Source organism: Desmodus rotundus, chromosome 2 (genome assembly GCF_022682495.2).
Source record: "Desmodus rotundus isolate HL8 chromosome 2, HLdesRot8A.1, whole genome shotgun sequence".
NCBI lineage: Eukaryota > Metazoa > Chordata > Mammalia > Chiroptera > Phyllostomidae > Desmodus > Desmodus rotundus.
The window spans coordinates 161,502,000-161,516,386 of NC_071388.1; the positions used below are offsets into that span (position 1 = coordinate 161,502,000).

Consider the following 14,387-nt stretch of genomic DNA (forward strand, 5'->3'; position numbering starts at 1 on the left):
CCTTCCTGTTACTCCACATGCCCCCTGCTGTTAACACCTCAGTATAATCTTGCCCATCAGCTCGTCCCTCATCACAGTTAAGCTCCCCTCGCTTTTCATGGCGGGTGTGCTGGCTGTGTGTAGATAAAGAAAGGCCCCACAGAAAAGATTCTAAGCAATTTGCATAGACTGGGATAGTCTGAAAGAGAGTATTTGCTGGTTCATGTAAGAAACATTTACTGAATGGCAGAATGTGATAGGCACTGTCATGCCTGGAAGGGGACGCACCACTGAAATAAGACCACAAACGTCATTAGTCTTTTGAAACTGACATTCTAATGAGAAGAAACAGACAATAACGAAGTTTAAAGAAATTTTAAAAAGACCATAGGAAGTAGTAATCAGTGCTATAATGAAAGTAAGAATGGGTAATGTAAAAGGGAAAGCTAGTGGGTGGTCAGGAGAGGCCTTTCTGAGAAGATGGCAGTTAAACTTGGTCCCAAATGACAAGAAGCCAGGCCTAGCTGCAAAACCATGGGAATGGAGTAAGATTTCCCTAGAAGGCGCCTGGGTGACACCATAGGCTACATTTATTAAGTTCAGGGTATGTACTAGGTGTTGTAATTACACATGAAGATCATTCATCTTCACAATGAGGTATGAATTACTTACTCTATTTCAGCCTCATAAAATAGCATTTACTGATGAAGAAACTCAGCATCAGAGAGGTGAGATAACATTCAAGGTTATAAGGTGGTAGAGCCCAACACACCACTGGGATTCTTATTCAGGAACAGCAAAAAGGGCCCACAGTCTGTGTGTGCTTGACACTGGCTCCTCTGAACTGGTTCAAGCCTGGCAGTTCTCAAAGCAACATCAGCCTGTGTCCCCCTTAACCTGTACACAGAGCCGGACTGCCAAGTCCAGTTACCTATCACTGGTCATCAAGGTCTGATACTGTTTTCAGCAAACTCGAGATATTTATTTATATTGTAGGAAAAAATTGTGTTTCTATGAAAAACTATGCACCACAGCATGCACTACTATTTTATATCATTCCATACCAGCTCATTGAAATCTTCCTTATTCTTTTTGGTATCACACTTTATTCAATCAGTCTCCTATGGACAGACATTTAGGTTCCCCCCCAGTACTCTACTACAAATAGTTCTACTGTGAAAAACCTTAGCACATGTTATTCCATGCTTGAACAGGTAATTCATCAGGGTAAATCCCTATAACTTGGACTGGTAAGATAAATGAGGTATAGTTTTGTTAGACCTTACAAAATTCTCATAAAATTGTAGTATTGCCCATTCCCATCAGCAATATACAAGTGTCTGCTTCCTCACAGGCTTACCAACTAAATATATCTTAAGCTTTTGAACTTTGCCAATCTGAAAGGTGAAAATGGTCTCGCCACATACAGGCTCCAGCACAAATAATGCCCCCTTTTTTAAATTACAAAATCGTAAGCATGTAATTCGGTAACATAACAATATCACACTCAAGCACACCACATGACATTTTAGGTGAAATGTTCAAATTAAAACTGTAAATTATCATACCCATATTATTACCCTACCAACCATACTCAAGCAGGCCTTACTTCTGCTGGGCCCTGTATTTTAATTTGCATTTCTCTTATTATTAATGAAATTGAACATCTTTTCCTATATAGTCATATGTTCTATTTTTTTGGTGAACTGTCTATACCTTTGCTTATTTTTACACCATGGTTTAGATCTTGGTAATGGAAAAATTACTCCAAATAATACTTCCGTGATGCCTCAAACTTTGTTTTAAAAAGCAAAGAATAAAACAAAAGATGGAAGAAGAATGTATGAACTAAAAAAACTTACTACCACTTAAACCTTCACTGTCATATTCTACATTGTGTTTCCAGACAGTCTTTTAAACAGTAACGGTTATTTCAGGAGAGAAGAATAGTAATAAAAATGCATTCGAGTGACAGTTTATGATGACAACTAGTGTAAATGGTTAATTTCACAAATAACCAAGCCACTGAAGAAGATTCAAGTTTGGGAAACAAATAATTGAGAGACATTTCACTGTGACAGTTTCGTTACACCCACCTCATTAGTACAGGTAATTCTTCGAGGGTGAGGCGCTTCCTGCTGCAGCTGATACACTGCGGGAAGGTAGAAAGTAAAAGATCAGTTTCTGTTATGCAGAACATCTTAATGTATTAGGAACCATGAAGTGGCTGCTTTCTTATGTTCACAAAAACTGCGGTATAGCCCTATTTTTTATGAACAAAGCAAAGAAAGTGAACCAAACTAAATTTCACGAAAGCCCAGGAGCAAGCACCAGTGGGAAAGTCATAGTCCACACAAGCGTCTTTCTACCTTGTAACAAACCATCACTGGACGCTTGCTTCTGCTCTCTGTTCTCCAGAATCAAGTACCTGGTCTCTTATTGGCCCCGGCTCCTTCTGTCTATATTACAAAGCTTCTCTCTGGTGCAAACCAATAATCATTATACATTTTTAAGTACACTATTAAATGTCAAACTGGAAACTAAAATTAGAATCTATAGGCTAGAAGTAACAGATACACTGCTTTTCTCCCATTTATGTCGTGAACTATCTATAATCTTCAAAGATAATCTCCCTTAAAAACAAAATTTCTGAGCCAAAGTTACTTCCTCTTATTCAACTAGGGCAAATGCATTTTTTAAACAATCAGGTACTGAAATAACTTGCCAAAGACAGGATAATTTTTAGGGTATTTCAAAATGGACCAGTAAAAATTATACCAACACCTTAGACTTTTTTTTTTGACATGAAGAAAGAACAGAATGTGTGGTTATCAGAGAAAGTGTGTTTATGTATGTCTAAATTTATCTCTTAGAGGGGTTGGGTTTTGTATTTCAACAGAGTCACATGTAATTGAATTTAAGTTAATAGTGTATTTAAATACATACACATTTTATCACCACAACATCAAACATCCCAGACACCTGGTATTGTCAGATAACAAATGACCCAGATTTTAAGTGGGTATCAATATAAAGGCCTTACCTCCCATCAGACCCATTCATACACAGCACAGGAACATGTGTAAATATGGTCAATTAGACTATTACACATACATACATAGTTAGGCTCTATATGTACATGTGTGTATGTACATGTACACAGAATATATGCACACTGAGAACAGGCACACAGCACGGCTCTGCATTGCTATGTAAAGGTGAGACAGCCCTGTGCCTAAGAACAGGGACCCTGAACAGACCACCTGGGCTTTGTTTGAACCCTAGGGCTCTGCATACTGTGCTTCAGTTTTCCTCATCTGTAAAATGGAAATACAAATAGTTTCTACTTCACAGAATACTGAAAGGATTAAATAACTTACTACATGTAAAAGACAAAATAGTCCTTGGCACAAAATAAACAATAAAGATCAGTTATAATTACATGTAGGTGACTGATATTAATATAAAAAATTCTTTACAGTAGTACTTGATCACCAGAATGTATCTTGAGTTCATCACCCCAACGATACCATGGTAATGCTATAATTAAAAGGTCCTGAGAAGATACAATTTTACTGTTTAAAAATGAAAAAAACAAAGCCCTTTCTCACTTAGTAATAATGTTTGAAATTCTGATAGAAATGTATTCTTTTGCCTTTTCTTCTTGGTTGCAAAAATCCCTAAAAAAGACAGCATATTTATTAAAATATTTTATTGTGTGAGTTAGTTTTTCAGAAATATTCCTGTGAATATACTGTAATGGGTTCAAAGGATGATCTGAAGGGAGGAGATCAGAGGTGAGGAAGGGAAGAAGGGCGAGCACCGAAACCAGCTCCGCCTGTGCCATCGACAGACATCTGGAACTCCCCGTCCTCCTGAGAGAAGCCAAACCCAACTGGCAAAAAAGGGAGGATTCTTCAGGCCGATTCCTCCACATTGGTAACTATAAGACGTGAAAATTCAGTTCACATTTCTGTTTTGATCAGTAATCCTCAAAAGAGCAGTTATGTGGGTTGGCCAGCAAGTTCATCCAGTTCCCCCATACGCTATCTCTAGTAGTGCTTACTTAGTTGTCTTTAACTTCATTTGAGACAATTTTGTTAGACTGTATTGTGACAGCTGTCATAACAGCATGTATTTTAAAAAACGTATCAAAATTGGTGAATTTTTGTGTAGCCATTTTAATATTGAAGATAGAAAATAAGTGACATTTTTGGCATATTATGCTTTATTATTTCAAGAAAGGTAAAAACACAACTGAAATGCAGAAAAAGATTTGTGCAGTGTGTGGAGAAGGGGTTGTGACTGATCAAACATGTTAAAAGTGGTTTGTGAAGTTTCATGCTGGAGATTTCTCACTGGATGATGCTCCATAGCAGGATGACCAGTTGAAGTTGACAGCAATCAAATCAAGACATCAATTGAGAACAATCAATGTTATATCATGCGGGAGATGGGGACATACTCAAAATATCCAAACGAAGCATAGAAAATCATTTGCACCAGCTTGGCTAGGTTAATTGCTTTGATGTTTGGGTTCCACATAAGTTTAGCGAAAAAAACCCTTCTTGAATTGTATTTCCACGTGCGATTCTCTACTTAAACTTAATGAAAATGGTCCTTTTTCAAAACGAATTATGGTGGGCGATGAAAAGTGGATATTTTGGAATAATGTGGAATGGAAGAGATCATGGGGCAAGTGAAATGCACCACCACCAACCACACTGAAAGGCAGGCCTTCCTCCAAAGAAGGTGATCTTGTGTACATGGCAGGGTTGGAAGGGAGTCCTCTATTATGAGCGCCTTCTGAAAAATCAAACCATCAATTCCAACAAGTACTGCTCCCAACTAGACCAACAACTGAAAGCAGCACTAGATGAAAAACATCCTGAATTACTCAACGGAAAACCATAATCTTCCATCAGAATAACGCAGGACCACGTGTTTCTTTGATGACCAGGCAAGAACTGTTACAGCTTGGCTGGAAAGTTCTGATTCATCCACCACATTCATGAGACATTGCATCTTAGGATTTCCATTTATTTCAATCTTTACAAAATTCTCTTAATGGGAAAAATTTAAATTCCTTGGAAGACTACAAAAGGCATCAGGAATAGTTCTTCGCTCAAAAAGATAAAAAAGTTTTGGGAGGATGGAATTATGAAGCTGCTTGAAAGATGAGAGAACGTAGTGGAACAAAACAGTGACTATGTTGCTCAATAAAGTCATTGGTGAAAATTAAAAATTCTTTTATTTTTACTTTAAAACCAAAAAACCTTTTTGGCCAACCCAATACCTTTTGTCAAAAAAATGCTTTGGAAAGCACTAACATCTATGGAAATTAAATTATGAGAATTAAATGGTAGTTGAGGACATTAGAAATTACTAGACAAAGTAAAATGTTGATTTTCATTCCAAGAACAAATACTCTAGTATCTGGTTATCATTGCTAATATTCACCTTTTAAGAAGCAAACATTAAGATAAGCCAGTATAAAAAAAAAAGGAGTGACCATATTGTCATATGAGAATTTCCATCTGTGTTTTCATTAGTCTTTATGGGTATAGCTCTGTTCATACAGAGGAGTGATTTTTATATAAGTGCCTCCTCATTGGCTACCAATGGTTAGTCTACCCTTAAGACATACTGTAAATAATACACATTATTTATTTGGATACTGTATAACTGAATATAACATGAATTCAGGGAACACATTAAAAGGACCATTTAAAAAACTATATGGTGTAATAAAGACAAATTAATGCAGGCCCTTCTTTTTTTTTTAAAGATTTTATTTATTTATTTTTAGACAGAGGGGAAAGGAGGGAGAAAGAGAGGGAGAGAAACAGCAATGTGTGGTTGCCTCTCACGCTCCCCCTGCTGGGCACCTGTCCCACAACCCAGGCAAGTAGTCTGACTGGGAATCAACTGGCTACCCTTTGGTTCACAGGCCTGCGCTCAATCCACTGAGCCACACCAGCCAGGGCACAGGCCCTTCTAAATTTAGAATATTTAGTAATTTAAACCGGAACTCAGCTGAAATTTAAATTGCATAATCATTAACTGAATTCACCAAAAATTAATAGCTAAATTATTAAGTGAGAAGATACATGGTTAAACTACTTAGTATTTTTAAATCATCTCAGACCTGTCAATGTTTATATACTTATTAATGAATTTCTCATTAAAATGTACAGATAATACATTTTTAATCAAGTTCCAAGATCACAAGTTGGTATCTTGAGGTCAAAATTGACTCCCATGATTGGTTTAAATTTCTTTTTAACATTTAACAAAAGCAAAAGAGAATTCCAGCTTCTCTTTTAGAGTTTTACGTGAATTACCACAATAAAGGGGAGCTAATTATGAGCCACTCCCTACAGACAGAACATTCATGCTCTGCTTTCCCACTATCCCTACCTAGTTCGCTTGCCTTATTTATTACATGTTAGGTCCCTGGTTTAATTCAAGCAATATAGCAATAAAATTGTTTTTATTTAAAAAGAGTCCTCAACTTAAGACTCCTTGCTAATTCTGTTTTCCCACTGGTCTGTGTTTGTAAGGCTTTAAAATTACATTTTCACAAGCTTAACTGAACCCAAACTGGAAAGCAGAACAAAGCCATGGGTAAAACTAGTTTCTCACAGAGTCACAAAGAAAATCTTTCTTACAGATGCTCACTGTGAAAAGCTATACAGATCCCACCATGCTAAAGACAGGGGGAAAAAAACTTAAGTTGCAACTTTTGACATAAAGACTTAACTGTCCCCTTTAGTTTTACAGATGTAACACATATTGGAAGTTAACAATCAGAGCATTTTGAATAGTTTTTGTTTTGCCTTTACCTGCTTACATGGACTGACATAACTCATTAAAAAAAAACTCAATCTATTTATGCTTTATTAGCATTTTGAGAAATTTTTTAATTACAAAAATTTAATTCACACCACAGAGAAAATGATGAATGCATGATGGTTTGTCAGTCACAGAATTTACTGTCACTTATCAACTTTCAACAAGATATAGCGAGGCCTGCCCTCAGAATTAAACAAAACGTCATGGCTCACAACTCCAGTTTCTTAAAACTTCAGTCTCAATTCATGAACTAAGTATGTCATGGGCTTGCCAGTCTTTAAAAGTCTTCCTATTAAAATGCACAGACACCTGGACAGATGAGCTTCTTTAGACACTATCAAATAAAATACCTTACTGGAGGTTATACACAGTTAGCTGAAGATAAATCATAAAATCCTCTGACAGTGGCAAGGACAAAACAAACAAAAAGCAAATTAAAAAACTCAACCGAAATCATTATATTTTTTCTAGGATCAGATTTTGACAAACACATTTAACAACCTACATGATCATCATAACAATTATTTCAATGTTAAAATGCAATCTTTACATGTTTTCTTATTATTTAAAATTTCTACATATTCAATTTCTTGAAAGACAATATCATAATTTTATAAGAAAATTCAAAGGACCAATTTTTTCAAATGAACTTTTCCACTGGGCTTTAACATAGTTTAATCATAAAATTTCCTTGAAGAGGAATGACGTTTTTTCATTTGACGGTCAGGAGATAAAGTCTATTCTAATAATTTCTTCCTTGTTTCTACCATAAATGATGGAGGGGAGGCTCAGGCACTGAAGACACTAAAATAAGCTACAAAACTCAGTAGCAGTATTCTCACCAAAAAAAGAAATATGTCATTTTTAAAGACAAATGGTAGTTGCCGGAAGACAAGAAGAGGCAGAAAATAGAAACTGCATATACTACATTTAGTAATCAAATTCTTCAGGGGGAACAAAACCGCCACCATGACTTAGTAACAGTCTGAGGCTGCACAAATGCTCCTACACAAAAAATGTATAAGGCACAAGTTGGAGCAAAGGGAACAAAGATAAACTGAAAACCAAAAACTGCAGAAAAGAATTTTAAATAGGCTTCCCACCAATTAGATTATGAGACAAAACCTTTAGGAGGTTACTTGAACTATGCTCCCCAGAACAAAAGGCAGCAGTGGGGGTGGAGGGAAATGCATCTTGGGCAATATTTTCAGAAACTGTTCATATTTTGCTTACTATAACTAGCACAATGTAACAACTTGTTAAAATAAAACTTTCTGTTGTTCTGGAAACATAAGACCACCAAGAATCTGAATTGCTGCTCCTTTAGTAAGCAAATTTCAGAAACATACCAATATCAAAATTTAGAATAATTCAACATCTACAAGATGTTAATAATATATATCTAAAGTACAGGTTTCTTAGGTTGTTTATTCAACTCTACAGAGAACAAAAGCTTACACTACTGGTTTTGCAATAGTGCTTACATGAATATTTTTAAAACCTGCTTTGATTATATTAACCCTATTTCTACTTTTTAAAAATCTGAAATATCTTTTACTTGATGAAATAATATTCTCTAGGAAACAAGGAAGAGAAAATAAAAGACTAACAACCTAGACTCTTCTGAAAAAATTTCTGTTCTAATGCAAAGCTTACAGAGCAATATAGAATTCAAATGCCTCTGTTTTACATTCGGGAAGACAATTTCTAAAACAGAAGATGACTTTTCTTTTGCCACTTTTTACCCATTTTTTTTATCAAGAGAGCCCCCTGATTTAACGTCATTAACAGGTTCCTTCTTCACATAAAGAATCAGGATCTGAGAATAATTAAATTGCTTGAATTCTTAATTAGCTTCTCCTTGCATTAGTTTTATCAGCCACTGTCAACAAGCAGTCTCAGGTTCCAGGATACGGACATTCCGTGCACGCTGGAAGGATGAGATGTGTTCCAGACGTGCAAACCACACACACCCTTTGTGGGAACCCTCCCGCTTCCCTGCAAGTCCTTCTTCTGTGCCATTCCCAAACCCTGTTGTGAGTCAACTTTTCAGTATGACATACCAAATGGAATGACTTCATTATCTAATTATCCTGATATTGTTATATTCCTTATAAAGCACTATGGAACTCACCCAATTTAAAATTATTTTGTATACTTACAGTAAGATTTCCAAACAGGAGGTCTATATTCATCTGTATCTGAAAGAATAAACATCAGATTAACATCACTGAATATTTACATTTGAAGGAGATATTTTAACCATTAATTAAATATACATTTGTCGAGGTCTATTTCTCCTAGGCATTCTGTTCGGCATTAGAGGCATTCAAAGGCTGTTGTTACTCTTGGTCCTCATTTTCTTGGAGTACGGTTTCAAAGATATTCAAAGAAAGTTATTGTATTTATTAAACTACTTATCACATAAAAATATAAGAATAATTTTTACTGCTGGCAATTCTTAGGATTGCTGAGGTAATAATGGCCAACAATGTATTTGCTTCTTTGGGCTTAATTTTATGATTAGTTCACCAAAAGATCCCTGGAATCATTAAAATTCTTCTTTTTTAGTCATATTGACCAGATGACTATTTTAATCCTCTGAAACATATTTCCATATCTGCCCGCCCATCACATTTGTGGGATTCCAGTGTAGCTGGTTTCACTAACATCAGGAGAGGAGAACAGCCCTCACACATCCTGGACAACCAAACCCAGGAAGTGAGAGATACTCAATGGGAGACAGTGTACCTAGGGAGCCGCAAAGACCAGGAGGTGAACATCTGCTCTTCGAGTCCACTTCCCCTCCCTCTGCTTGAATGCAGATGTGGGAGAGAGTGTGAGGAGACAGTGGAAAGAGATAGAAATACAAATACGTGGGCTGGCTTCTCACCTGTAAAGCACCGTTGAGGACTAATATTGCTGGTCATAAGCTCTGGCTGTAAGGCCATGTAGCCAAACTGGCAGACACAGCATTTTGGCGTGGGAAGGTGTGGCCAGCCACATCACCTGGCTCTGCTAGCATCCAGCATGAACCCATTAAGAAATCTGATGCTAAAAATCTTGGTCCCCGAGAAGGCAAGACAATTCCTGGCAAGTTTCTTGAGAAGGCTGAATCTAGCATATATAGCTAAAGTAAAAAATATTCATAGTCTCAAAACATGCAGCCCCTTTAAATGCACTCTGACACTTCAGTCATGAGGTGTGATCATACAGAGTCAGAGGGCTGCTGCACGGCCACTAATAACGAGCATAAGAACACAAAAAGGAAAGTGTAAGTCATGAAGAAGTTGCTTGGCAACCAGCAGAAGCGTTCAAATATGTTTCCTTAAAGAACACATGAAAGATTACATGAATAAATGAATAGGAAAAAAGTAATGCAGCAAATACAGTTGACTCTCATATAGAATATAGTTATATTCTATAAAGTCACCTCACACACTGAATTATTAAATTCTGAACTGCTGCTCCTAGGGGCAACATAAGGTTAGGTTCCTGCGTGCCGCTGGCCACATTTTCATCCACCAAACAATATATAACTTTATCTTATGTGTTTCTGTTTAAAAACACCTAATTTGGTGTATACTGCTGATTCATTAACACCAAACTCACAGCCAACAGCTCTGTAACTCATGCTTCAATGAAGCTTATCTAACACATGTGTTTTCTCCAAAAGCTACATCGCAGACAGCATCTTGGCCCTATGCTGGGGGGCCATTTTAAAGAGCAAAATCACCAGTTAAAAAATCACAAAAATGCAAATAAATGTGGCACTAGATAGACTATGAAGAGGACAGTTGTTTACAGTACGAGTTAAAACAAAGCAGGCAGAGGGCCACCTTGACCTCAGCTGGGAATATGCAGGTCATGCAACTCAAATATTTTGCCACTCTGCAATCACTGGCAAATACCATGAAAATGTCAAAGCTATTTATTTTAGGACTATAAATAAATGGTAGCAAATTTGCAAAAATACAGAATCCTGAATAATGAGGATTAACTGTACATGAAAGAACAATTATTTAAGAAAACTGCCAACTCAGGTGAGCCGGCTTAGTAATGACATAAAATTAGGATGAGATATGACCTTAATGCAGTGATAAATATATAGCTAAACATATCTGTTTTTCTAGAGTGTGTATGTGTTGGTGGGGAGTAATTATTTTGAGATTTGTCTTAAGTAAATTATAATTAAGTCAATTATATATTTTTACTTTTTTAAAGATTTTATTTATTTATTTTTAGATAGAGGGGAAGGGAGAGATAGAGGGAGAAAAACATTGATGTGGTTGCCTCTCACATGCCCCATCGGGGAAACTGGCCCGTAACCCAGGCATGTGCCCTGACTGGGAATTGAACCAGCAACACTTTGGTTCACAGGCCAGCCCTCAATCCACTAAGCCAACCAGCCAGGGCAATTATATATTTTTAATACTAAAATGTTTGCCTATGCTCCTTTCCAAGGTCCCAACAGCATAAGCTGCAGTGACCAGGCACCTCCTAACTCACCACGTAGAAGACACCATGTGTGGCTGGGAAGGGGGAGGGCACTCAACCAGGCTGGGATCTGGATTAAAGAATTTAACCTTGCCCTGGCTGGTATGGCTCAGTTGGTTGGAGTGTCATTCCCCACACAGAATGGTCAGGGGTTCAATTCCCAGTCAGGGCACATACCTACATTGTGGTTTGGGTCCCCCACAGGGGCACGTGCAGGAAGCAGTGGTAATGTTTCTCTCTCACATCAATATCTCTCGCTCTCCCCACCCCCTCTATAAATATTTCCTCAGGTGAGGATTTAAAAAAAAAAGAATTTAACCTTGCCCCAAGAGGTCTGGTTTTGCCCTCAGCTCCTAAGAGGCAATTTTATTTGCCTGTGAGCCTCAGGCTACCAGGGAGCAACAGTGTAAGTTACAGTGGGGCTTTGGGTCCCATGGCATCAGCCAGCCGGGAGACTAAGATTAACCACTGTGGGCAATCAATCAACCACATCTACATAATAAAGCCCCAATAGAAACTCTGAACTCAAGGCTTGGGAGAGGTTCCTGGGTTTGAAATACTCCATGTATATCGCCACACATCAAATGCTGGAAGAATATGCACCTGATTTCAGAGAGAGAGAACAAGGAAAGCTTTGAGTTTTGTACTTCTCCTGGACCTTGCAATATGTGCTTTGTCATTTGGCTGGTCTCAATCCGTATCCTTTTCCTGCAAAAAATCATGACCATCAGTATGAACTTCTGGTCAAGACGGAGGTGTCGGTAGACACACTTCTCCTTCTCAAGCAACCACAAAAAGAATTACAACTAAAGCTCACAACAAATAATACCCAGAACTGTCAGAAAATCAAACTGTATGAAAGTCCAACAACCAAGGACTTAAAGAAGCCACATTCATCCAGACGGGTTGGAGGGGAAGAGATGTGGAGACTGACAGAGAGGTGCAGTGTGCTGCGGAGAGGCGATGGCGGCAGAATGGTAATGGGCCACACTACATTCACTTGTGGTGGATAAAAATTGGGAGTGACTGATCCCAGCCCCAGGCTAGACTGCACAGCCCAGGGTTCCAGTGCCAGGAAGATAAATCCCCATAACTTCTGGCTGTAAAAACCAGTGGGGAGTGGGGTGGTGGAAGAAACTGCTGATTTTCAGGAAACTGCTTAAAGGGCCTGAATGGTATTAAAAAGCATGCAACCCACCCACTCTGGGATTCAGCACCAGGGCAACAGCTGGAAGGGCGTCAGTCGCATACAGGGAGTGGGTGAAGTAACTGGAAACAGGGTTAGTGATGTACAAACCTCCAGAAGCCAGGCAAGCAGCACAGTTCCGTCAGAGCCCTCCCCACACACAGAGCCACAAAGTGATAAGAGCAGGTTGCCCTATCCTGGAAATTATGACCTAAGGCTCCATCCCACATAATTTACAGATGCCCTTTCTGTAATAGGCCATGCTACTAAGACAGGGAGTCAATGCAGCTCTACCTAACACACAGATACTAACACAGAGAGGCTGTCAATTGAGGAGACAAAGAAATATGGCCCAAATGAAAGAACAGAACAAAATCCCAGAAAAAGAACTACATGAAATGGAGACAGCCAACCTATCAGAGGCAGAGTTTAAAATACTGGTGATCAGGATGTTCAAAGAACTCATTGGGTACAGCAACAACATAAAGGAAGAAATGAAGGCTACACTAAGTGAAATGAAGAAAAATCTATAGCACAGGTGGCAAACACAAGGCCCGTGGGCCGAATCCAGCCCTCCATCTTGTTTTATCCGGCCTGGCACCTTGTTTCTACCTGGCAGCAGTGCCAAGCTCCTTGCCCCTAGTTAAGGAGTAGTTGCATTTATACAGTCCTAAAATTACATTCGACCCTTAGAAGGCGACTGTGAGGCTGATGTGGCCCCCCCACCGGTGAAAATGAGTTTGACACCTCTGATCTACAGGGAACCAACAGTGAAGGGAAAGAAGCCAGGACTCAAATCGACAGTTTGAAATATAAGGAAGAAATAAATATTCAACCAGAACAGAAAGAATAAATAGGAATTAAAAAAAAAAGGATAGTATAAGAAGAATCTGGGGCATTTCCAACTATGCCCAACATGCAAATCATAGAGACGCCAGAAGGAGAAGAGGAAGAGCAAGAAACTGAAAACTTATTTGAAAAAATAATGAAAGAAAACTTCCCTAATTTGGTGAAGGAAATAGGTATACAATTCCAGGAAGTACAGAGTCCCAAACAAGTTGGACCCAAAGAGGACAACACCAAGACACATCATAATTAAAATGCCAAAGGTTAAAGATAAAGAGAGAATCTTAAAAGTAGCAAGAGAAAAGCAGATAGTTACCTACAAAGGAATTCCCAAAAGACTGTCAGCTGATTTCTCAAAAGAAACTGCAGGCAAGAAGGGACTGGCAAGAAGTATTCAAAGTGATGAAAAGCGAGGACCTACAACCTAGATTACTCTCTCCAGCAAAGCTATCATTTAGAATCAAAGGGCCGATAAAGTGCTTCCTTGACAAGGTAAAGCTAAAGGAGTTCATCATCAACAAGCCATTATGACATGAAATGTTAAAGGGATTTATTGAAGAAAAAGACAATCAAAACTTTGAATATTAAAAAGGCAATAACTGAACAACTATCAACAACTGAATTAAAAAAATCACAACTATCAACAACTGAATCTTAAAAAAAACTCAGCAAACAGGATAGAATCATAGGTATGGAGATCATTTAGAGGGTTATCAGCTAGGAAGGGGAAAGGGAAGAATGGGGGGAAGTATGCAGGGATTAAGAAGCATAAATGGTAGGTACAAATAGACAGGGGGGTGTTAAGAATAGTATAGGAAATAGAGAAGCCTAAGAACTTACATGCATGACCCATGGACATGAACTAAGTAAGGTTGGGGGGGAATCCTGGAGGGAAGGAGGGTAGCAGGTGGAGACGGGCAAAGGGGAAAAAATTGGGACAACTGTAATAACAATCAAAAAAGTATACTTTAAAAAGTTCTTTCAAAATAAACATTTTTAAAAATGAAAAAAATCATGACTGTCA

The 14,387-nt window shown here is 38.1% G+C and overlaps 1 protein-coding gene across 3 annotated transcripts in view; it reads right to left on the reverse strand.

The window, feature by feature from the left end:
• CHN1 (chimerin 1) overlaps positions 1-14,387 on the reverse strand; it is a 156,340-nt gene that overhangs the window by 106,944 nt on the left and 35,009 nt on the right. For 2 of the 3 annotated variants that reach the window (XM_053918791.1, XM_053918792.1), the window contains 2 exons: positions 8,997-9,035; positions 2,076-2,131 (listed from right to left, as the gene is read on the reverse strand). In XM_053918791.1, coding sequence (XP_053774766.1) covers positions 2,076-2,131; positions 8,997-9,035 — 95 coding nt within the window. Of the gene's footprint in view, positions 1-2,075; positions 2,132-8,996; positions 9,036-14,387 lie in introns of those variants that run through there. The other variant, XM_053918793.2, reaches the window with a different exon arrangement.